Source organism: Copadichromis virginalis, linkage group LG23, assembly GCF_057382275.1.
Source record: "Copadichromis virginalis isolate Kocher_CV1m ecotype Utaka linkage group LG23, C_Virginalis_male_GT1.1, whole genome shotgun sequence".
Taxonomy (NCBI): domain Eukaryota; kingdom Metazoa; phylum Chordata; class Actinopteri; order Cichliformes; family Cichlidae; genus Copadichromis; species Copadichromis virginalis.
In genome coordinates, this window is record NC_140639.1 from 7,005,047 (window position 1) to 7,030,084 (window position 25,038).

Sequence of the window (25,038 nt, forward strand, 5' to 3'; positions counted from 1 at the left end):
TGCCGTGGCACACTGGATGTAATCTGACTGATTTGAATGTAATCAGATGTACTTGAAAGTTAAAATAGAAACACAGACCCGACTCTCTAATTTCAGGCCGTTGTGCCATCAAAGCAACTGTCTGGCTTCGTGATTGCATAAGCTATAAAGACCTGCTCAATAATGCATGGTCAAACTAGACATGAGAAGTCTGACGGAAAACCTTACCTCAACAAGCTGTGTGATGTCTGGCCAAAGACTGGACACTCCAGAGACAGGACAACAGGCTGGAGGACAACGTGTGTTTGTTGTCATATGGTTGGGATCTAAATGTCTTTACAGTCACAGTGGAGGGACTTAAAATTAAATCATAATATATTTAATGTGAGAATTAATTTCATGTTCAGGTGATGTCAAGACTGAGTGTGTGTGTGTGTGTGTGTGTGTGTGTGTGTGTGTGTGTGTCAGGGAGATAAAGAAGTAAAAATAAATTTTCACAACACAATTTTCAGTCTTACTCTTCTAGAAGGAAATAATGACTGTAATCAGGAAGCATAAAAATCCCACGTTTTAAAAATATGACACTAATTTCAAACATTTCACTGTTACATCATAAAAGAGTGACTCTCGTGGGTACTACCTTGTTTCAGCCACTCTTGCACTTTGCTTCCAGCATGCTGGCGTGAAAAAGGGTCATTAGCATCCAAGTCCCTCCTCTCACAGGAAGAAAGCAGCATTAAACTTCCTGGAGCGTTAACTTTTGTTGAACGGTCTTCCTGCTTTTAGAAGCTGCTCAGCAAAGTAAAAGACAAGCATGACAACAATCCTCTGCAGACTGACAGGGCCGAGGTGCTTATTGTGGAGATACGGGGCTGTGATTAAGAGGGAAACTCACAGCCGAACTTCCCATGTGATTCCGCAGGGAGGAGCGCGACTCCTGGCCGGCGGCGGTCGGCCTCTGACGGGATACAGTCGCGCACAAAGCCGCAGGCAGCACACTGAGGCGGCGGCTGCCGTAGAGGTGGATTTAAAGCGGTTAGAGGGGAAAGACGATGGTAGGGGCACTTTTTGCACAACAGTATGATGATAACACGAAAGTTTGCAGAAACATATTTTTGTGTTTGACATCTTCTCAACGCTTTAGTCTCACGGAACCCCTCGCAAATGTCAAATTTCTGTGCTTACTTGCTGTCTGGTGACGACTGGTCGATAACTCCCACAGGTTATCGTATTTCTAGATTACTGTTGAAACGGGCGGTTGTGTTGAAGGACATTAATTTCTTCTCATGAATTCAAACTGTACTTTTTAACATGACAAGGAGACTTCACATAAATGAAATATGGAGACTCTTAAATAAATCAGTAATTAGGTTATATATCAACACCGAGCTCCAGTACTGTTTTATTACTGATTAGCAGAACAATTGTTTAAGTATAGATGCATAACGCGTTACTGTTTATCAGAACTACCAGTAAACATTTATTTAGGCGTGTAGTAAGAAAGTAACCACATTCTGCTGGGAGTTGAAAAGTAGTGCCCCCCCTTATTTCTTTAATTTTGCACGAAGTTTTAAATTTCTTCACTGACTAAATCATTAATTTGCTACTCTTAATACATTTTAATTCGAGTTATGTGTTTAATGCATAGCAATGTGTATTTTTAATAAGTTTCATGCGCACAAGCAAGCCATTTTCATGTGTCAGGTTAAAGGAGCACATTTTAATCAGAGTGTAGCATCAAGTCAGTTAAACTTCTGGGATATTGATCTGGTCATTTACAGGTGGAGGTCACCAGCAGTTTCTTCCCTTCTCATCTTTCCTGACTTTTTCCCCATTAGTTTTGCATAAGGCTAGGGTCAGTGTCACCACTGTTAGCATGAGCAATACCTGCACCCTACAGAGGTGGCACAGGTAGTGCAAATCCTCCAGGATGGTATAACAATATCGCTAGAAGGGTTGCCTTGTCTCCCAGCACAGTCACAGGAACATGGAACTGATTCCAGGAAACGAGCATATACTTTAGGAGAGCTGGACAGGGCCATAGAAGTCTTTAACTCATCAGCAGGACTGATATCTGCTCCTTTATGCAAGGAGGAACAGGATGAGCCCAACAGATTGACCAACAGGAGGCCAATGGTGTGAATATCTCTGGCCAAGCAATCAGAAATAGACTTTATGAAGGTCAGCCTCCTCCAGTGGGCTCTGTGTTCACTGCCCAGCACCGTGGAGCCCAGTAGGCAGGTCCACCAGTGGCATCCTGTGCTTGTCACAGATGATAGCAGGCTCACCCTGAGCACAAGTGACAGACATGGGAGGGCCTGGAAAAGTCGCGGTGAACATTATGCTGCCTGTAACATTGTTTCAGGCCATCAGTAGATGGCAGCATATCAGTAGATATATCCCACAAGAATCTGATGAGTTTCTTTAATTTTCTTTTAACAGCAGAGTATTTTAACACGTATATGTGAGCGTTTTAGGTTTCAACTGGCTTTTGTTACAAATTAAATATTTTTGTTTCAGGATGTTTTACGTATTAGGCCTACTACGTGTCTTCCAGACTAAGGTGACTTTAGAAAGCCGATTCCATGGTTTGATACTCTTGATTTCCATCATGGTCATGGTGGAAATAAATAGTTAATGAACCCACATTTTTACTGAATTGTAAACGGCATGTTTATAAAAACTCAGCAAGATTAATTTCTAGCTGTTGCCCTTTATTCCTGTTGTTGCTTTCTTTTCCTCAGGGATCGTAGAAGTGTTGATGTGCCGGCACAAAGCCAGAAATGCTCTCGGCAATGTGTTTGTGTCACAGGTAAGCAGACTTCCACGTCTTTCTCTCTCTCTCTCTCTCTCTCTCACACACACACACACACACACACACACACACACACACACACACACACACACACACACACACACACACACACACACACACACACACATACATTAAACACATATGCAGCAGCCACTGAGACATGATGACGTGTGTGTGTGCAGATGAGGAAGGTGGTTTCCACTCTGTACAATGACTCAGCGGTACGTGTGGTTATCTTCAGGAGTTTAGTGCCGGGCGTTTTCTGTGCAGGTGAGTGATCTCTGGTGCCAGGAAGGTGTGATCAAAGTGTGCAGTAATGATGTGTGACCATGTGCGTTATGATTTATGGTTAGGTGCCGATCTGAAGGAGAGAGCTCTGATGAACAACTCTGAGTCTGATCTGTTTGTTCACGGCCTGCGCTCCCTCATGACTCAAATAGGTAAAAAAACCAACAAAAAAACCCATTAAGGTTGAGTGATTAGTCAGTCTTTTTTTCAAGCTAAATGTGTTTATCCATTTGTAAACTTTGCTCACTTTGTTTCAATAACCTGGCAGCATTGTTGCCCACGCCGACCATCGCAGCGATGGATGGAGTTGCACTGGGAGGTGGATTGGAGTTAGCCTTGGCCTGTGACCTTCGCGCTGCTGGTGAGTGACCTCTGAACCTTCACCTGTCAACTCCGAATCGGATCTGCTTTCTTTCTTCCGGTGATGCTAATCAGGTTAGAAAGGGGATGTCATGTTCCCTTTACAGCTGTCACTAATCCACTCATATCAGATCAGTGGTGGAGAATAGCAGTTTCAACATGGGATCATTTCTCTTCATTGACAATTTCCTCATTGGACACACAGGATTCCCCAGGGGGGGGGGGCAAAAAATAATCTTAGAGCGCAGAAAACGTTTCTGAAAAGATTTCAAAATACTGTGTATTTTAAAAGTTTCCATTATATGTAGACTGACGTAAAAAAATTTTATTTTACTATTTAGTTTAAATGAATATATGTTGGACTATTCACACAATATTTACACAATTTCAGCTATCACAGTTAATGAACAGGTAATTTACTGAAACAATATCTTCTAAAATGAAACAAAACTTTCCCAACTCTTTATAAGTAACTTAGGGGGAAATTAAACTGTCAGCTTTTAAACAGCTTTGAATAAATGTAAATGTGTTATATACACAATGGTCAAGCTAAAAACATACTCCTGAGACGATGGAGCTCTAATGATCTGTTGATGAGCTTGGGGACTAATGAGGCCACATCTGCCCAGCTGTTCATGCGTTTGAACCTTCATGTGATTGGTTATATTAGGCGCAGCAGCTCAGTGATTGGTTGATCACAGATGAGCTGGGTGAGCAGGTGTTTGTGTCAATTGCTCTGACAGAGACATCAGTCAGATTTTACACTCTCTCCAGCTTAATGGCACTTAGACCTTCAACTGTCCTCTGTTTGTGTGTGTATGTGTGTTGCAGCAAATTCGGCACAGATGGGTCTTATTGAGACGACACGGGGGCTGCTCCCAGGGGCGGGTAAGACGAACAGAGGTCACTGAAATGACCCTGAACTGCACTGACTGTATGTAAATAGAGATAAAGCAGCTGTGATAAGTTGACCTTGAGGTGGTTTGTCCTGCAGGGGGCAGTCAGCGTCTGCCACGGATGATCGGTGTCACTCTGGCCAAAGAGCTCATTTTCACAGGTAGTAATTCAGAAATATTGATGTGATTTTAGTGGCACTGAATGCTCATCAGTGAGCAAGGATTTGGTGTGTCACTGTCTCTCCTTGTCTGTTATCAGGCAGGCGCGTGGGAGGGCAGACAGCTCTGGAAATGGGGCTCATAAACAGAGTAGTAGAACAGAACCAGACAGGAGACGCTGCCTACAGAGAGGCACTCAGCCTGGCCAGGGAGATACTGCCCCAGGTTAGAGTACAAACACACTTTTCATGCCGCTAAAGCTCTGATACTGCTGCATCTCTCCTCCTTCAGGCAGGGGGATCTGCTCCCTTTCCCCTTTCTCTGGATGCAGTGGAAGGGGAAGAAACAAAAACAATGCATTTCTTTTTTCCTTTCTTCCGTCTTGTTTTTTTTTTTTCCTCTTCCCACCTTCCCTCTCACCATCTCCCTCTGCTTGTCCCTCTCTCCAGGCCTCTGTCGTTCCATATATCTTTCACTCCAGTTCAGATGCCCACAGTCAGTGGGGTTAGAGTGGCAGTCAAGTGGAGAAATGGACCACAAATAGCACCATACACTATCACATTTTCCAACACATTTATGCTCGACTTAGCACGGATTGATTGATTAACAGGATCTTGCACTGAATCAAAGTGAGGGAGCACAGAGGAAATAATAAGAGGGTGTAGATCTTTATTTTGGCACTTCTGTTTTCCTGGAATTTCTAAGACAAATGTACTGCTGCTTGCATGTGATTACTGTAAAGAGTTCCTCCAGTTAAATTTCTGTAGAAATGCATTGCTCACATTGATTGATCAACAGTTTAATATTTTTGATTCTCTCTCTCAAACTTTAATTTTTGAACAAAAAATAGAATAAACAACAACATAAAGGGACGTCAGTGGTAGAGTGAAATAAAGTAGCTAAGAATCAGAGACAAAAACGTAAAGGAAGGTGAGCATTTTTGTGTCTATCATTGTTTATATTCCAAAGGTCCTATATTTAAAGTAGAGCCAATCCAGGTGGTTTGGGCACCTGATTAGGATGGAAGGAGATAATACCATCGGCATCTAACCCTTTTTGTTTCTGTTGCTCAGGCTCCTATTGCAGTGCGGATGGCTAAAGAGGCAATGAACAGAGGCTTGGAGGTACATTATGAATCCCAGATCTTCTTTAAAGGTCTTTACATCAGTGAATTTAGTGACTGTTCTTTCTTCCAGGTTGATATCGGTTCAGCAATGGCGATAGAGAGGATGTGTTATGCTCGAGTAAGTCTTCCACTTCTTGTTTATGATTTCCGAAACACTTGTTTTAATTTGGCATAATTGTTGTGGTTCAGGAATTTTCTTTTGAGCTAAATTCTAAGGCAACCCAACACATAGCTGATGCTGAGGCTGTTATAAATTAAATTCTAGTCGGGCCTAGCTTTGACATGAACCTTCTGATGCTCGCTCCACTTAAATCATCATTTACTTGTCCTCTCTTTATAGGTCATCCCCACACGGGACCGACAAGAGGGTATGGCAGCCTTCATAGAGAAGAGAGCTCCGCGGTACACTGGGGAATAAACTCCTTTGAGCTACTGGATTTCTTTGTCGTACCGACATGTGAACACAGAAGCACACTGCTTTCTGTAGCCCGATGTCAGATAAACAATTAACATCTATTGATTGTCTTTGTGACTCTCAGCCGGTGCCAGTACATTAATTTAGGCCATGCAAGTGCTCAATAGTGGCCACTTGCTTTTGTGACTCAGGATCAGACTGACAAGTGCAGATTGTTTATAATTTGTTATATTTGATGCTTTATCAGGAACAAGGTCATCTTTGAAATGAAACTAAATAAATAAAAAAGACAGCACATGGGTCATCTCCAGTTTTATGGCAATGTACATTCTTTATTTCTAAATTTGAAAATGCGATTCTGAGCAGCAACATGGCACAATCACAGCAGACATACAGTACCTTGACTTTCTGCATCTTCCAATGGATTAAAACGCTTGTGGAAAAAACTAAGAACTGGCCTTTTATGCAGGGCGATATTCAACCAAACTACACGACTTTGGCGGAAAAAACCCCCAAAAGTTCTGTCATCTAAGACTATCCTTGTGGAAACACTATTAGCCTGGGACACATGCGTCATTAAGTATCATTTTGGAGCCTAATGTTCTATATTTATCTATATAACCATACATCCAGTAATCTTTTCAAGTCTCCTGACCTGTCACTGGCATTCCTGCCAAACAAATTTATCTCCAATTATTTAGAAAGTGTTATTTATCAAAGTGTTTCAGCAAAAGTTTTGCATTTTGAGAATAAACTTTGACCAGAAAAATCACCTCCATTCTGGCAGCTAGTGGTCACTTTCCTACCTTTAGTTTGTGGATTAAGGGAGTCGACTTTATTCTCAAAATGCAAAAATAATTGTACTTTATTCTGCTTCATGTCTCCTCAGTACTCTTTCCTAGTTATGTGTTGACAGCATAGTAAATGACAAGGCCTGCAATAAGAGATGAACAACAAAAATGTAGCCAGTCTCATAAGCTGTAACAGCAAGTCTAAACGGCAGAAGCATAACTGTTAAAATAGCAGCCTGTAGGATGCAGACATCACACGGCCGGTCACTTTCAGAACAGAGAAATGCCTTTAAATAATTTAAATGTTTCCACGCTATTGTTGTATAAACAGTTTTTCTTCCCTTTGTTCAATCAGATGGAACTGAAAAACATACAGTAGAATAATTTCCATGCAATCACTCCTAAACAACGACCCCCCCCCCCCCCCCCTTCAGTATCCTTATGTACAAATACATACACTCTTTGAGATGCAGACACTTGTACAAGCGCATATATGCACACATGCTCACACTGAAGTGCTGTCTGTCTTAAAGACACTCAGATGCATAACAAAAAACATACTTATATATAAATATATACACAAGTTTCTCAAAGAGAAAACAGATGTGACTCACTGCAAATGTACACCTATCCTCACTATGCTGGCCACATCATTATTGCCATTTGTGTCCAGGAAAGTATATTTGGACGTAAACAGACACATGTGACTGTAGTACTCAGCTTATCATGTAAATTGTCCTCGTGAGCTTTCTGCACTGCTGGCTCTGCCACCAAGCGGGTGGATTTAGGGCTCCCCAATGTTTAGAAAATTTAAAGAAAAAAAAAATGCAATCGAGTTTCTCAAAAAGATGATTTCTCTATAATTTAGTTTATCGTGTTTGAATGTTTGGAACGCCCGAACCCACTGAATACACCCTCGGCAAGCGTCCTGTCACATCAAATCAAAGGCGTTAGCTGATAAAAGACTAAATGACGAGTAGAGCAGCAGTAGTATTGCAGACCCAGAGGCGGGGGTTTCAGTGAACTGAGCACTGCCATAAACAAACAAGCAGGCATTCCTAAAACGAACAGTATAAGCATTCAGACAAACCCTAACCCCCATGCTTGAGCTCAGGGCGATGGCATGCGTAAATTTAAGAGCTAATCAACCAGTTCAGACATCCATAGTACTCTGTAACATATGAGGGTATCAGGGTATCGGTCCTCAGTTGAGCTTTGGGGAATTATTCCCAAACTGAGATTTGTAAGTGTGCACTGACATATTTCGGGTTAAAAAAACAACAAAAAACAATTCCTCTTGATACCAAAAGCTGACTGAAAAAGGCCCAAACACAAATTCATGATTTGATTTGAGCTCTAGTGACAGACAGTTTATCATAATTTACTTTTTTCTTACTTTTTGATAAGCACACAGAGAAATGGTTTTTTAAAGAGAAAAAAGCGAGAAAATAAATAAGGTTACTCTGTGCAAAGAACTGCAATGCCTCTGTCCTTAATTCAGTTTACATTTTTAGAGATTCTTGTAAGTCCATGTTTGTGTGTGAGATATATTCTCACACACACAAACACACACGTGACCACCACCTCCCATCCACGGTGGGACCCAGCTTAATTTCCTCTTCTTCACCAGAGATTCGGATTTTCTGAAAGAGAATGAAAGCATAATCAATCTTCAACCTCTGCGAGGGTGAGCTAGCTGCTGATCATGCCTTACCTCTGTGAGGTTACTGCGGCGGTGGGCGGCGACTTGTGTGTGTGTGTAGTGGCTGGCCGGTGCGAGCTCTGTGGCGCTGTAGGCTCTCTAGTATGCTCCCAGCCAGCAGTTTGACGTCTCTGTGGGTCTGTGGGTGTTTGTGAACATGCTCCAGCTGCTGCAGACCACCCTCCTCCAACAACATGCTGCAATAGCGAGAAGCTGCACACACAGAAGTATCCACAAGAGGTTTGAGTAGGTGAGGCATCACATTAAGCTAGAATAACCTTTGGTTTTATTTTTGCATGGATCTGTGTCTCACCGTTCTTGCTACAGACATGTTGCATTGCCCAGGCTGCCCACAGCTGGACACCAGGGGTGTGAAAACACTCCAGTAGGGGAAAGAAGGGGTTAAATGACCTAAAGAAGGGAAGAAAATGACAATTATTGTGTGACGGGATTAAAATGGGAAGCAGAGCCTTCAGCCATCGCGTCCCTTACAGGTAGAACCAGCTACTCAAAAGTGGGAGAGACGGGCACCATCTGTAATTTAAGATCAAGCTTAAAATGCTCATTTTTGATAAACACTATGGTTAGGACTGGATCAGGTGACCCTGAACCATTCCTTTGTTATGCTAGACTCTGGAGGCTGGGATGTACTACGCACTTGTCCCTAATGTCTTACATTAAACCCACATTATACTGAAATGTCACTATGACTATTGCCATTTAATTTTGCTTACACTTGCTTACAGTTTTGTGCTTTACCTTGTTTGTAATTTATCATCTCTGTGTGCACCTTTTTTTTTAAACTATTTTGTCTGTCTCAGGATAAAGGATGCCCGATTCTACTAGAGGTCTTTTAGAGTTTAAAGGCAGTTTCCCCCCCACTGTCATCAAATGCTTCAATTTATTGGTTTGTAGGGTCTTGGCGTTATAATATTAGGTGCCCTGAGATTACAGGATTTGTCTCCAAATACATTAAGGAAAAACAAAAAACAAAACATTGAACTGAATGTAACGTATTAACATGAGGTTTGGAAGATTTGGCTCTGAGATCTATAAATTTGAGATTTTGCTGACACAATAGTTAGCATAGTCGCCTCTCGGCAAGAAGGTTTCCTGTTTTGGCATCCTTTTTATAATACTCCATCATTATTGAATAGAAGCTGTATCTCACCTGTAGGCCACCATTTCACACTCTGGCGGGGGCCACTTCATAATGACAGCATGCTGCACAGACACACAAACGCATCACGCTAAAAACCAACATTTCCAATAACTGTATTTATGCACAAGAGTTCTCATTAAGCTTGCTTATTCCTACCAATTGCTCAAGCAGTGAGGACCGAAGACTGGGGCTGAGCGCCCAGGCCTCTTTTCCTCGTGACGTCAGATGTGCAAGGATGCCTGCAGCGAAGTAGCTGACCTCCACTTCCGGGCTGTGCAGCAGACTGCTGATGTGGTCCAGAAACCCCTGCACCATGAGCTCTCCATGCAGCTCCCCAACCTCTGCTATGTTGTTCTACAACAATCAAAAGGCGAGCAGGGAATAATGATTCCTTAATTTTGTTAACGCATTCCAGATTCAGTTTAGCTTCGGGATGAAAAAAAGAGAAGTAAACTCACCAAAAGCCCGAGAACCTTCTGCTGAATAGAAGATTCATTGGGGAACGACTGCAGATAAAGAGAGGGGGAGGTAGGGATAAAAACAACAGTGAGTCATCTTGCCCCGAAGCCATGTGTACTTATACGGAGGAACACATCATTAAGTGTGATGATGAATTCCTATAGAAATCTGCTTAAATTTGTTCTGTATGTAGCATTGCCTGTTTTCTTTACATGTTCACATAATTTCCATGTACCTCTAGAACTTTAATGAAGAGATCTAGCCCCTGGTTTTCGATAAAATGGCGGCAGGTTGTTGGCGATTCATCAGTGAGGTTCCAGAGTGCACTCAGTGTAAATTTGAGGGTGGCATCCACCACGCCCTGAGTTGCCTTCTGACGCACGATGTGGAGCAGTTGCTGCAGGGCAGAGAGAATGCATTGTACTGAAAATCAGCCTTTTTTCGATAAATGAGTAAAGGCAGATGAAAGTCATCCAAGATTAAAAAACAACAACAACAAAAGAACAACTCAAAACATACTTTCACGATAAACAGCTCTGCTCCCAGCTGGGCCGTCTGCTCTGTGGATAACTGCAAAAAAGCAAATGTTGCAGCACTCAAAGAAAATACCCTACAGATGTACTTTCAATGCATGAATAACCGCATATGTGGTACTAATACAACACCAAATGTACCTTAGCAGCGAGTATGGAAATGATTGCCACAGCCATCCTCTGCATGTTTTGATCTTCGTGGTTGCAAAGCCACTGCATGACCAGTTTGGCAGCTTCAAACCTTTAAACAGTAAAAGGAAGCAGAGCATTTTAAATTCTACCTTTACTGAAAATGTGTTACGTCACAAACCGAGAATTACGAATTAACTTTGATCACATTTTGGCATGTTTATAGTTAAAATCTTTGACAACCTTTAAAAAAAAATGAAAATTAAAAAATTAAAATAAAATAATAAAAAAAAAAAAACTAATAACAAAATGATCAATATTTACACAACAAATGTGGTGTTTCCCACCTGTTGAATGGAACTTCTTGCAAAATGCGATCACTGCACAGAGACAGCAAGCAGTTTTTCTGCAACTATAAAAAGAGAAAACAGCCATGATTGCAGAACCTAAAAGCTATCAGACTGCTGCTCCTGCTGCTCCTATGTTTTTATCTTCTTATCAGTTCTGTTTAGTCACAATAGGCTGGTTAAATATTATATCTGACTTAGAGCCTGTGCAGGAAAATATAATGGAAAATGAATAAATAACAGTGCTCACAGATAAACTGCATTTTCAAGCTTACAACAATAGGAGAAACATTAATTCCGCATGCAAACATGTGAGCTAGTTTAGAAAGCATATGCTAAATCCTTTTTCTCTTGACTTTGTGGACAGTCTCTTTAGTGGACGACATGGGGAAAATACACAGTGAAAAACAACAGAACTAACAAAGGTTCTTTTGGACACTCCCTTATTTATAAAAGGTCACCACAGTGGATGGATACAGATATTTGTTTTTTTAAAATGCTGGATTCCCATCACAACCTTTCAAGGGATATTTGTCCCTTGTCTGAAACATCCAACAGAGGAAATGTTTGACATAAAAACACAAGAAGTAACGTTCAAATCATATTTCTAAGAATTATAGTGTAGATATTATTTATTATTGTAATTTGAACCACTCTCTCACACAATCTAAGTCTTACTTTACTATTCTTTAATTACCCCATTTTTATTTATTTTATATAAGAGCAACATTTCTTGTACTATCACACAGCATAAGTTCTACTCACTATGCACCTGTGGCACTTTAACTGTGTTGTTTATTTACTGTGGACTCATTTTTATTTTTTATTATGCTTCTATAGATAAAGTATCCATCTATCTATAAAAACTGCCTATTCAGCATGTGGCTAAAACACAACACAACCTCAACTGTACATCATCACGACACTGAACAGTTATCGCACAAAGCACGTTTCCCCCATAATTTTAGAATAAAATGTGTATCGCTTAACAAATCCTTTTGTCCAATATCCAGCTGTGCACGTCACTTCCTATAATGGTTCATTTCTACTTGTGACCAGATCCCTGCATTTGTTTCCATTCCAGGCTGTATTGATTTGGAAATCTTGTTACTGAGGAACAAACAAACATAACGTTACGCAGTGCACTATTTACTTGTGTTTTGTAAAAAAAAAGGGAAACTACTTATTGTGGTTGTGGGAAGTTCCTCAAATCTTTCTAAATTTCATATTGTCGCAACACTCACAGGCGTTACCAAACGACCCAGCTAACACAGTGTTCTCCAAAGCTGACACGCTCCTGCCACTACCCTCAAGAATACTGGACTAAAACTGTGCTTGCCTTTAAACTTGATTTCTTACTTTTGTTTAACACATCTATCTGACAACTTAGTTGACCAAGTTTGATTTATTATTAATGTATGCAGAAGCAGGTTGTGAGAGTGAATGTAATAATGTCTACTGTATAAACAGGCAACAAAAAGAAAAAAAATTGGCTATAAAATCCATGTAGAGCAACGACAATCTTGATGCTTTTAAAATGGAAAAACTTTGTGCCCTTTAAAAAGATTTATAATCTATAATTATAATTTCCAATTTATCCTTATTAGCTGTTATTTTTTTGGTAAATGACCATTTCATCCTCTATGTTACGAGTTACAAAACCCACACATTTAAAATCAAGAAATCCACTAATGTGTGAAAGGAAAATTGTGTCAGTGAATGCCATTATAACATGCAAAGAGCTATTTTCTGAGAAACTGTGACATAATGGACAAAAAAAGAGAAGAAGAAGAAGAAGAAGAAAGAAGAATTCTCTGTGCAGGTAAACTGTATCAGTCAATTGCAACCTGCTAAATAAAATCTATGTTATAAACTAACTGTTTATTGGGAATGAGCAAAAGCAGCCAGGCATGAAGCTACCTGCTGGTGGTTGGGGAAAGTCCTCATGGCTTCCAGTAGAAGCTGAGTGACGGTGCTCAACAGTCGAACTGGCATCCCTGCTGCCAGGTCCTGCTTCGTCAGGTTGAACACACAGGCGCTCGCGGCTAGCTGGACATTCAGAGTGGACGGATGATTCTTCATTCCCAAAACTACCAGCTATTTAAAAAAAAAAAAAAAAAAAAAACACAGAAAGAGGAAGAAAAAAAATTCAAGAAACAGGAAGTCGAGAATGATGAGTAACTAAACTGTGCAGAGATACAATGGTAGTATAGTGCTTCTTCACTTAAGGAGGATATCTGTGGCTGACAAAGGGACCAATTAAGATTAAGACATTATGTGCACTACTTAACCATGATATGATGCTATAATTTCTTTTAAAGATTAAGTAAAATAATAACTTAATAGGTTCAAGGATAATGTGTTTACCTTTAGGATGTCAGGCCTTGGCTTCTCCATGACATGAGTGAGGCTAAACAGATGAAAGAGAGCTTCTCTCACAAAACCTTCTCTCTCACTGTAGCGCCGCAGTGCCTCACAGATCTGAGTCTCATTAGCTTCTCCAGTCACCTGATGGCACACAGAAGATACTTGAGCAAACCTGATGTTTTCACTTTTTGTTTAGTGCCCATTTATGATCATTCTATACCTACCTTTAGATTTCCTTCTCCTGATAGGAAGTCTGAAAAACCAGCATCTGTGGCCAGAAGTCCCACAAAGGTCATTCCTGGCCTCTCTTCAACAAATGCCTTAACAGCTGCATCTGTCACCTGTAACATTCACAGATATAAGAAATTACTCGACTTTAAAATATGTGTGCTTTGACTGCGGTTTAACCAAGAAACAAATAAAAATATTAAAGCAGATGAACACACCTGTTTCCTCCCTGAGACATCTAAGGAAACAAGGGCGGGCAGAATCCCTGGCTGTCCGAGAAGTTGACGAGCCACGTCAGAGGTAAATTGTTTATCATCACTAATGTCCAGGTGCTGCATGTGCAAAGGTTTACACACACACAAACAGGCATGGCTTATAAAACCTCAGAGATGGAGTTTTCTTAAAATGTTTTTGAAAAAAAACCAAAACAAAAACAGAGAAACAGGTTTAATACTAGACACACAATCAAACCACTAACCTGCAATACATTCAACTGGCCTATGACTCCCAGCAGCTGAGCAGTGCTCATCTCCAGCCTTTTCAACTGATGCAGTGTCAGTGAGCGCAGCCGCTCCTTCAGGCCCAGCAGCGGGCTCAGGTTTGTGACTGAAGTATTAGAAAGATCGAGGCTCTCCAGCCGAGGCAGGGAACACACATCGCCTAGCCCAGAGTCGTAGAAGTCTACATTAGCTAGAGAGAGGGAACGCAAGCCCTGGAGGGCACTGAAGCGATACCAGATTGGTTCCTCCAGAGAGGACATGGTGAGGCCTGTAAGGACAAGTCGCTGAAGGGACTCCTGCAGGGAGAAAGTTTAAATTACTTTCATACAGTGGAAAGAAAGGGCAGTTATCCACAAAAAACTGACACACTCTCATATTACCTGACAATATTTATTAGTGGCCAGCCCCTGCAGGATATCAGGAATGGTAAGGTCTGCATTGACCCGGGCAGCATCCAACTCCAGCAATCTGTGAGGGCACAGGGCTTTCTGGAAGGCCTCTGCAGAGATCCGTGCAGTACGGATGCAGGCCCGTCTCAACCGCAAGTATTCACAGTTCCGAAACACACCCACTGTGCTGTCGTTCAGCAGACCTATAGCAGAGTGAATTTATCTTTCGGAATCAAGCACAACCTTAAACAACACTGGCTTTTTACCCAGGGCAAGGATTTAGTTTACTGGCCATCAGTTTGAAGTGGCTTTCACTTCAAATATTTCCCCCAAGTGCAAGTTAAGATTTTTCATCCTCATGAGTATCATGGTGACCTTTTATGATCCAATGAATAATGTATGTGTGTAGAAACTAGAGCGCTAGGCTGCAGCAATACTCTGGACTATTCGTAAACGTCTTTAAAGGTTTACCTTCAGTGGCCATTTTGGCCAGGAGCTGGTCTGCCAGCTCCTGCGGGAAGAGTACAGCCTCCCTGAAACAGAAGGAGCCATCAGGGCGCTTCACGCAGAAACACTCCAGGTTTTGGCTCACATAGGTGAGGCACAGGTCTGTCAGAGCCGCTGGAGACGCCTCCTCCTGAAAACCAAGAGGTGTGTTGATGTGGATGCACCGAGTACAATTTTCTACAACTGTCAAAGCAAATAAATCACCTGAGACTTACCGTGTTTAGGAAACTGCAGGCCATGGCAAAGGCTTTAAAAGAAAATATATTTTAGCTTGTACAACCGAGACTTGTGATTATATAACCAGCCTGCTCGTCGTCTCGGACACCTCTTTCCCTTTCAATTTACAGTGTCCACCTGTGTGAGAGTCTGAGGAGCTGCTGATCACTCTAAGAGGTACCAGGAGAACGTGACGACGCACGAACACAACGGAGCTTAACAGAGAGCCAGCTAGCTAGCTCACTTGGTGTCTCGGTGGTAGAAAATCACCAGGCGAGCAAAAACGTCGAAAGCTTACGAATGAGGGGGAATTCATGTCGACCAGCTGCTGAAGCGACCGAAAGACTGAACCTAGAAACCTGTTTGGCATGTAATTTCCACTGTGAGCAGTTGGATCTATTTTTAACTAGAGCGACTAGACAGACAGTAAACAAAGGTCATAGCACCGGAAGTACATTAACGAAGGGAGGCTGGACTACGGAAGCCCGCAAGGAAGGGTTACAAAACCAGGAAGCGAACAGCCGAAGACAAACGTGACCGCGTCCATCTGCTTTTCAAAGGGACACTATTATACCATCAAGCACACTTTGCTCATATAATGACTTCACATATAGCGGCAAGCATCCAGACAGACCTTTGCGTTTTGGGAAGAACTTTTTCAGCATCGCATATCAAAGTCAGTCATCAAGGTCAAGCAGCAGCGGTGGACGCCGTGAGGAGCTGAGCACATGTGATTGTTGCAGAGGTGAAACTAGTTCAAGTAAAGCGGAGAAATGGCTGGACTTATAAATTTTGAAGACGAGAAGGAAGTGAAGCAGTTTTTGGATAATTTAGGCGTGGAGTACAGCTTTCAGTGCTACAATGAGAAAGATCCTGAAGGTAGAAGTTTCTGAGCTGTTCACAGATCGGTGGTGCTGAAACACATGGTAGTTATGCAGTTCTGTTTTCCTCACTCTTTGCCCCCTGTTTCATGCTTTTAGGGTGCCAAAGGCTCGCTGACTACTTGGAAGGGGTCAAGAAGAACTACGATTCTGCAGCACAAGTGCTCAAACATAACTGTGAGACGCATGGGCATGGAGAGAGCTGCTATAAACTCGGTGCTTACCACGTCACCGGCAAAGGTGGATATTTAACCTCCTTATTTATCTTTTCTGAAGTGTTAAATACTAAACACTATACTGAAGGCTTTGAGTTTCTGTTAGACTTTTATATCTACCCTACTACATTTCAATGTGAAATCGAAATATTGTGCCATTTTATTTTATTCAAATTAAGATTTTATAAGAAAAGCTCATGAAAGGGCAACCAGTAAGCCTAACTGGTCCGTGGTTCCTTTAGCTGTCACAGTATTTTGTGTCAGCACAACTGTAAAAGCTGAAAAGTTTCCAGGATAAGCTTCTGAAGCGATGACTTATTGAAGCAACTGTGCATAATATAGTGCACATATTATCACCAGTCATTTAAGTACTACTTGTAATTTTGATCCTTTGATACATTTTGCAGCTTGTTGCTAGCATGAATGACCTCTAAGTTTACTTCTACTTAAGTAATGCCATTACAAAATTCTAAGTCAGTCCCCTAATCTTTTTTTTTCTCCACCAGGTGGAGTCACCCAGTGTCTAAAAGCAGCCTACTCTTGTTTTCTGCACTCCTGCAATTCTGGAGGAAAGAAGTCTGTAGACGCTTGCCATAATGTTGGTCTTTTAGCCCATGACGGACAAGCTATGGAAGGAGGACCTGACCTGAAAGCAGCTCGGCAGTACTATGAGAAGGCCTGCGCAGGTGGATTCGCTCCTTCCTGCTTTAACCTCAGCGCTTTGTTCATTGAGGGCAATTCCAAAGGGCTGGCATCAGATATGGCTCTCGCTCTAAAATACGCTAACAGGGCTTGTGAGCTGGGACACGTGTGGGGCTGTGCCAATGCAAGTCGCATGTACAGACTTGGGGATGGTACAGAAAAGGATGAAAAGAAAGCAGAGGAGCTGAAAAATCGAGCGAGGGAGCTGCATGGTATAGAAAAGGAAAGGCAGCTTAAGTTTGGGGAGTAGCACACTTTTGTTGAATTATCGTTGTTTTGGTTTAGATTATTTGTTAGATAGTTTGTTTGAATAAACCCACCTCGTTCACAGGGTTCAAAGATTGAAGATAATGTCTATTATTTTTAAAAACATGATTAAGTGCATCAATACATTCAAAACATTTGCAAAAAAAAATAAAAAATGGTACATTCATCTCATTTCTGTGCAAGTGTTGATTTTTTTTCCCCCATGTTTCTGTGATTTGTGGTGTATAAATGACTACACATGAGCCTATACAGTTTGAAACAAATATACCCATCAGATAAAAAAGGTTTAGATCACTTTATTTTAGTTATATCATTAATATCATTTCAATTAGTTTTCCTTTTCCCCAAAAGTCTAATTTTTTTTTGTTATTTCACACCTAGTTTTAGTGCTGCTTTGGAGATTTTATATTAAGCTTATACTATACTAAGCAGAGACGTGAAACATGTGGCCTGGGCCAAAACTGCCCCACTAAAGGGTCTAATTCAACCTGCCCAGATGCCATCACAAAGTGTGAAAACTGCTGAGAAGTCATCACTAACTCCAGTTGTATCGCATAAAATGCGCCATTTCCACTGTGGGGACACAAACACTATAACTAGGGTGAAAAAATAGTCTTCTCAACAATTTTGAAAAGCACAATGGTGTCTTGTCCACAAGAGGGAGTCAGAGGAGAACCCATGAACTTTTAGCCCTTTTGAAGCCAACCAGCCCTTCAAACAGAAGTCCGGCACTACAATAGAGGGCGGGCTGTGCGAATCCCTTTAACTGGCAGTGCATTGACAACCTGCGGATGATATAAACAGTAGCAAAAGGTCTCCGTACATTACGAGCTACTGCAGAGGATAAAGGGCAGATCGGCCCGCTGTGCACCCGGGAAGCTCCGCCCGTTAGCGGCGTCTCCTCTCCTCCTCAGCCCTCATTCAAAACAGAACACAGCTGTTGCGAGGCGCATCGTCGTGTCCGGGAGTGTTAGCCTAACAAAAACGGTTAGCAGCCTGCTTTCCGCTGATGTGCCCGCTGGAATACCAGAAGAAGAAAGAGCAAAACGGCGCACTTCGGTGAGTTACAGTTACAGAACACGACGGGACAAAGTTTGCCATCGTTAGCGACACAATTGCAAAGAAATCCCTTCCCATCCGTCGCGATAGCTAGCTAACGTAGCGGCAAGCTTGACGAGCGGTTTGGGTGTGTTTGTTTTAAAATGCAGGCTGCTTATCAAAGTAAATCGGCATCCATCGCGAGGAGCGGACGCGGAGATACTGGAGCAAAGCGCGAGTGAGGCTGGTCGTCTTTTTTTTGTAACGCAGACTCTGTAGCTGGGTGCAGCATTGTATTTTAGCTATTATATTCTTATCCCATCCACTCACGTGAATGTACAGGTCGCCCCACCGCACACATAAATACACACATCAAGAAGCAGTACCAAGGAGTTTGATGTGAGGCTAACAATAGATCAACGTGCAAGCTAGTTGACAGTAAATGCATCATGCTAATTCACATGGAAACCTTTGAGAAGAGTGGGGGGAGCTAGGTAGTTAGCGATTAGTGTATCTGACTTTCTGTGTCGGGGCAGGGAGTTTATGTCGACCCGTTTGTGCTGCTAAACCAGCACAGCTTACTTAGCAGCCACGGGCCACTGCAGGCTCTCTGCTCGGGATGGCTCATTGGCGGTGAACCCCCTGCAAAGCACCCCTCTGGGGAGTGCTTTGGGTGTGGTGTGGGTTCACCCACAAACAATACAGTGCACAAGCAACGTCTATCTCGTCTTTTCTAAAGCATGTCTTAGTTTAAGAATAACCACAAAAGAAGAACAGGAAGGTTATTTGGAGAAAAGGGGGCAACCAGGGATTCTCAACCTCACTGATCGGAAATTTTGGAAGTGCAGTTGGTAGGAGGTTTAAATCAAGCAGTTACATCTTATCTTCCACTCCCTCTGCTCAGTCCTGTGCAGCACAGTCTTTGTGAGCGTCCTCTGTGACCCTTTGCTGTTGCTCGCCTCTCTCGCCCTGTTTTAAAGGACTCTAAGGAATGTTCCATATGATATTTGGTGTGGCTGTGTGAGGCTGCTGTTCCCAACACTTAACATATGACCCCGAGGTTACTGGTTCACGCACATGACTAGCATGCCTTTACAGTGCTGCAGTGTCGCATTATGGAGAAATGACTGACAGTCCTGTTTGCCTTAGCCCTTTGTAACAGTTAAATATATGCAGAAGGTTTTTTATCCATTGGGTAGTATTACTGTGGCAGTCATGCCAGTTCCAAGACCATAGTCACTGAGTACTTACAGTTAATGTTGAGCCTAAAGGAAGAGAAAACTTTGGCATTTGGAAAACTATTTCCTTCCAAATGCCAGAAATCCTCAGACTTCCAAATGTCAAAGAAAGAAACTGCTTGGAATTCTTTTTGGTTTTTAACTTCATTTTAATTCAAAGTAAAGAAAGGGGAAGCATTGAGAACAGTGAAAGTTTAGTCTTCAAGACAGTAGTCTTGTGTGTTTGAAGGGTGCATCTGAATCATTTAGTCAGCTCCTCTTAAATGTTGGGCTTAGTAGGATTGTGTTTGTCTTGACTGCCATCGGCCTATAAGTAAAAGGGATTTTCATGGCTCAAACCAGCCCTTTTGGAGTGGGGGTGGGGGGCAGCTGGCTATGTGTGTGAGCATGAGTTTGTATGCAAAAAGTCTGTTACCTTACTTAACAGAAATCTAAGTATTTCCTGTTTTGTTTTGTTTTTGTTTTTTTGTTTTTTCTTTTAACCATTTGAAAACCTTAAATGTATTTTAATGTTGAGTAAACTCAACATAAACCTTGACATATTTCTAACCAATTTATTATTATTATTATTATTATTATTATTATTATTATTATTATTATTATAGACCTGGTGATTTTCCCTTTAGTTGAAGGGCAAATTCTCTGTGACGGGGAGATTTTTTTTTTTCTTTTTAAAAAAATGTTATATATGTAGCAAACACCCCGATATTACATTCACTGATGGCAGTGGCTTGTGTTCTTCTTTTGTTTGTATCTGGGGTCCAGTTTAATAAATTTAAATGAATTGATCCAAGATAATGTAATCAAGGCCTGACAGTTATTTATTTAATTTTATAACAAAGATAAATTTCTTTGGCACAAGAAGTCAGAATGAATCATTACAAAAACAATGCAAACTAACAAAATCTGTATCTGCACAGCCTAACGGCTGAAATGTTTTAATCATTGGTGTCAGTCCAGAATTTCACAATCCGTGCATCCCTAGGGCTTAGAATGTAATCCAATAAAATACAGTTGCTCTACTATTCTACCTTACATGGAGCTTTGCATTAGTCCAGAGGAACACAACTCCCATCTGCAACCCTATTTACAAATGCTGTATTTAATGATTATTGGGAGTCTTTCTTTCTTTCTTAGTGGTCAATCTGATTCTTTGTGTCTTCCTGTCTGTATACAAAAATATCATGTTGGTTTCAGTTTATATATTCCACTTAATCTTGTGCATTAGCAAGCTGTATTCCAAAAATTTAAACAAAGTGCCTTTACAGTCTGAGCGAGAAAATCAGTTATACTGAGGATTTTAACATCATCACATACACTTCCATTTACAATCACTGATATTCAGTGACTCTCTGTAATGTAATTTGAGCCCCAGCTATTTTTTTTAGAAACTGTCCCTTGGTAACTCTACATGCCACCTCCGCCGTCTGGGCCAGGCTAATCCCAGAAATGCTTCATCTACGTGGGCCCATCTGTTCAGCACTGCAGCGTAACTGCTCCGTCCAAGGCTTGCAAATGTGATTAGTCGGAGATTACATCTGTGTGAGTGAAATAAAACTCCCCTCTCAGAATCGGAGCCGTGTGTTTACAGGAGAAAGGGATAAGCATTGTAGAGCTTTTGCGTCATCAAGTGTAACCCCTGGTCTTTCTCAGATTGTGTGTCTCTGCTCTACGTTGCGTCACGTTGGCTGCTGTTTATGTGTAACGTTCCTAGACGCAGCCTGCATGCGTCTGTGTAAGAAAATGCAAAGTGCAGCTTTCTAAATGAATAAGCAGTCGGTTTGTGGGCTCCTTCTACATATTCTAGGAGCGTTTTGGTCTGCATCTCTCCTTTTCTCTCTCTGACCTCCAACCAGTGCTGTTGCTCAGTTGCCAGGGTAACTTTATGCGTGTGTCTGGCACATCCATTCAGCGCAGATGGAACTGCGAAGTCACATGTCGTCACACTCTTCCTCTGATGCCTCCCCAGCCCTGGCACCGTCACTGCAAGTACAAATTTGGTTATGTGCGTGTTCATTGTCTGCATGCAATGCAGACGCCACAAAGTAGGGCTGCTCGATTATGGCAAAAATGATAATCACGATTATTTTCACTGAAATTGAGATCACGATTATTTGACGATATTTATTTAACCCTTTAAGACCTACTATAGAACCAAGTCCACCAGAGCTTATATTATTTTTTTTACATGCTGTAGTGCCATTTGTGGGAGCATTTCAAGTTGCTATACATCAATACAACTGTTATAGCCCATATTTTAATAATATGTCTGCATTAAGTCCATAGTAATTACATAAATTGCAAAAAAGTGCAATAAACTACAAAAAAAATTGAAAATCGCTTTTGTTTTGTTTACATATATTTCTACTTGGAGAAATTTAAGAGGTTTATCCCTCAAAACTTTAAATACAATAAAGTTGCAAAAAATAGTTTACAACAACAGGAAATTTATTTTGAGTGTCTTCATAGTTTTATTTTGGAGATACAGCAATTTTTATATACTGCAGGAAAAACAAAAAACAATCCTATGATGCAAATTTGCAAAGAAAACAGCATGTGCATCATTTCACTGTGGGAAGTGTTACGAACAGCTGATAGGAACGGCAAAGCGTGTTTCTGGAATATTATGTTTTTGTTCCTGCAAGCGCTTTTTATGCAATTTTTGCAAAGCTATATGTGGAACGAAACCGTGACCGAGGACAAGCTGATGGCATCAGATGTAAGTACAACTCCTCCGGTTTCATATGCAAAACAAATTATTGCGCTAGCTTACACGGTTCAGGTTCTACAGGGATTTAAAAATAGTTACGCAAAACGGAGCGTGCTGCTCTGACCGGCTTTAAAGGGTTAACAATGACTTTAAAAAAATAATATAAAATAGTGTGCAACACCACTGAAGTTTTTTTTTTTTAAACTCTCTTTTCAACCAACGGCAGTCACTCTCCAAATAACTTCTGCTTAGCTTTCCGAGCTTCCCTCGGGTCCTCTTAATCAGCGGTCTCCAACCTTTTTTGCGCCACGGACGGTTTATGCCCGACAATATTTTCACGGACCGGCCTTTAAGGTGTCGCGGATAAATGAGGGAGGGGCTAATAATCGGCTCAGTCATTTTTAATGATCGTTGAAAGCCCAGATCGTAATCGTGATTAAAATTCGATTAATTGAGCAGCCCTACCACAAAGCCACCAAAGATCTGTGCTACTACTGGGAGTTATATAACAGGTCGTTGTGCTTGACAAGGAGTTTTGGAACACTGATAATAATATATTGTGTTTTTGATAAACTTTTCTATGCACGAGGTGTTTCGAATGTTACTGGCAGTTAGTTGATGAAGTGGGTGTTGTGGATATGAGCTTGGCTAGAGCCTGACTAGTTGCCTGCGTACATCACAGCGCGAGAAGAAGATAAGAGACGAGGATAATGCATGCAGAATCTCAGAGGCAGGCACCGTGTTTCACTGCGTAGGATTGAGCAACGTGACTCTATATTTTCTCCCTTTGCTGTATACCGAACAAATTTTGAGGAAGTCATGTAAAAGTGTCTCTTATTGTTATGAGTGTGTTTGCCATGTGGTTCCTGCTCTGTTGTAATCACAGCTCTTGTTTAGGAGAAGTAGAAGCCACTGGGGGCCGGCGGACACAGGCAGTATTGAAACGGAAACTGGCTGGTGGTTGTATCTCTCACATACACACCCCGCTAAACACACGGTACAATAGGCCGAGCAGCTGCTAGAGACCTTGAGATTTAACCACTCATGGGAGTGGCTAACACATGAAAGACTAGGCTGGTGTCCACCCCTCTCTCAACACTACTAGTGCCTTGCTTCTTAGTTGTGTAACTTTGCTCACTTTCTCTTTCACTATGCTTTCATGTTTTGAGTGGACATGACGCTATTTTAGTTCTGCCTCGTCAGCCTGTATTTCATTCTTCCAGTTATCAAGCAGCAAGACTTACAGTACCTTGTATGTTGTATTACTTTCATTTATCTTGCCTCACCACCTCCACTTCCTGCTTGCTTATGTCTTTTCTAAATATGAAGCTCGTAAACATGTCTATCACTTATCATCCATTGTTGCTGAGTGTGACTCATTTTATTGATTTTGATTTTACCGGTCTGTCGTAGATATAACTGTATCAGAGTATATCATATGAAGATTTATCTGTTTGTTTGTTTTAAACAGAACATAGGGCATAAGTGGACACTTGGTAATGTAAAAATCCCATAGCTTGTCCACTGGGGTGCACGCTGACTGTTGCTTACAGTATGCCTCCTTACATTGCTAGAAATTGAATAAACAATAAGCTCATCCTTTTTCCTTCTATGAATAAATATTATGCTATGAAGATGAGACTTAACAGGCCACAAAAAGTTGAATTTAGCTCTGCTACTAATCGGCTGGAGTCTTACTGATGGTGCTGCTGAGTACTAACATTTTTAACCCGTTACTTGACTATAATGATTATATAAAGACAACTCTCATTTTAAACTTTGGGCTTTTAGGAAATCGGGTAATTTTTTTTTCTTTATTAGTTTTTTGCAGTAAAAGAAGTTTTCACCAGAGTGTCGAGACTTGCCCGTTGTGATTGCTGCATCACTGCAGCTGTGACACAGCATTCAGTGTTGAATATGTTAAACTGACGATCGTCCTATTTGTTTGTGCCATCTTGCACTGCATGGATATTTAAGGGTACATCCATACGTACAACGTTTTGTTTGTTTGTTTGTTTTTAAATGTTAAAAAAAGTGCACATTTCCAAAGGTCTTTATCCTGGCAGGAGTTTTCCAAAAGCTTAGTTTTCACTAAATCCTATATGCTGTTTATATGTGGATGAAGGCTAAAATGCATTGAAAAAGCAATGTTGAGTAAAATACCGGTGCATATGTGGATGTAGACTCATTCTGGCCTTTCTTGAGGCACAGACTATTGATTTAGCAATATAATGGCCCAATATTAGTTCTCATAAACCATTCTAGTATGGGACTGAGCTGAAATGCTTTCATCTCTCTTTTGCTATGCTTTGAGTATGTTGATCGTATTTTTAATAAGTCACCCTAAAGCTGAAATCATCAAAGTAAGTGCTGTAGGTGTTGAATTATCAGCTTAAAGTTTTGAAGATGTTGCCTTTTTCAGTATTTCCAGTTAGCTGTTGCCAGTTGGAATACAATATAAGAAATCTGAAGTGCAACCTGTTGAATCAATAATCAGACAGGCTTTTGCTTTTTGAGGTAAGTTTTCAGTGCCTTTTGTCTATCTCTTGATCTGTGGGAATTTACTTCCATAAATTTAAGGGATGTATTAATGCTTTAGCTCCTATAAGCTAAATAGGA

The 25,038-nt window shown here is 41.2% G+C and overlaps 4 protein-coding genes across 5 annotated transcripts in view; 3 read left to right on the forward strand and 1 right to left on the reverse strand.

Annotated features, from left to right (window-relative positions):
- Nucleotides 1-705: 705 nt before the first annotated feature.
- On the forward strand, nt 706-6,757 carry echdc2 (enoyl CoA hydratase domain containing 2). The gene is made up of 11 exons (XM_085447866.1): nt 706-1,034; nt 2,724-2,791; nt 2,977-3,064; nt 3,148-3,234; nt 3,351-3,443; nt 4,274-4,330; nt 4,437-4,499; nt 4,598-4,722; nt 5,571-5,621; nt 5,694-5,741; nt 5,964-6,757. The coding sequence occupies exons 1-11, from the start codon at nt 794-796 to the stop codon at nt 6,039-6,041; spliced, it is 999 nt and encodes a 332-aa protein (XP_085303992.1). The 5' UTR covers nt 706-793; the 3' UTR covers nt 6,042-6,757.
- On the reverse strand, nt 6,345-15,809 carry zyg11 (zyg-11 family member, cell cycle regulator). The gene is made up of 18 exons (XM_085447864.1): nt 15,368-15,809; nt 15,117-15,282; nt 14,637-14,848; nt 14,235-14,552; nt 13,975-14,088; nt 13,753-13,869; nt 13,529-13,669; nt 13,082-13,258; nt 11,162-11,226; nt 10,827-10,926; nt 10,672-10,722; nt 10,388-10,549; nt 10,152-10,199; nt 9,850-10,047; nt 9,703-9,755; nt 8,845-8,942; nt 8,544-8,744; nt 6,345-8,472 (listed from the first exon to the last, which is right to left on the reverse strand). Exons 1-17 carry the CDS (start codon nt 15,389-15,391, stop codon nt 8,554-8,556), a joined length of 2,235 nt encoding a protein of 744 aa, XP_085303990.1. The 5' UTR covers nt 15,392-15,809; the 3' UTR covers nt 6,345-8,472; nt 8,544-8,553.
- A 16-nt stretch (nt 15,810-15,825) lies between these two features.
- Nucleotides 15,826-17,604, forward strand: coa7 (cytochrome c oxidase assembly factor 7). Its single transcript, XM_085447867.1, has 3 exons — nt 15,826-16,247; nt 16,349-16,489; nt 16,971-17,604. The coding sequence occupies exons 1-3, from the start codon at nt 16,142-16,144 to the stop codon at nt 17,414-17,416; spliced, it is 693 nt and encodes a 230-aa protein (XP_085303993.1). The 5' UTR covers nt 15,826-16,141; the 3' UTR covers nt 17,417-17,604.
- Nucleotides 17,605-18,145: 541 nt separating this feature from the next.
- ralgps2 (Ral GEF with PH domain and SH3 binding motif 2) overlaps nt 18,146-25,038 on the forward strand; it is a 73,480-nt gene continuing 66,587 nt past the window's right edge. The window contains exon 1 of one of the 2 annotated variants that reach the window (XM_085447958.1): nt 18,146-18,492. The gene's annotated coding sequence lies outside the window, so the exon portion shown is untranslated. The remainder of the gene's footprint in view (nt 18,493-25,038) is intronic. The other variant, XM_085447959.1, reaches the window with a different exon arrangement.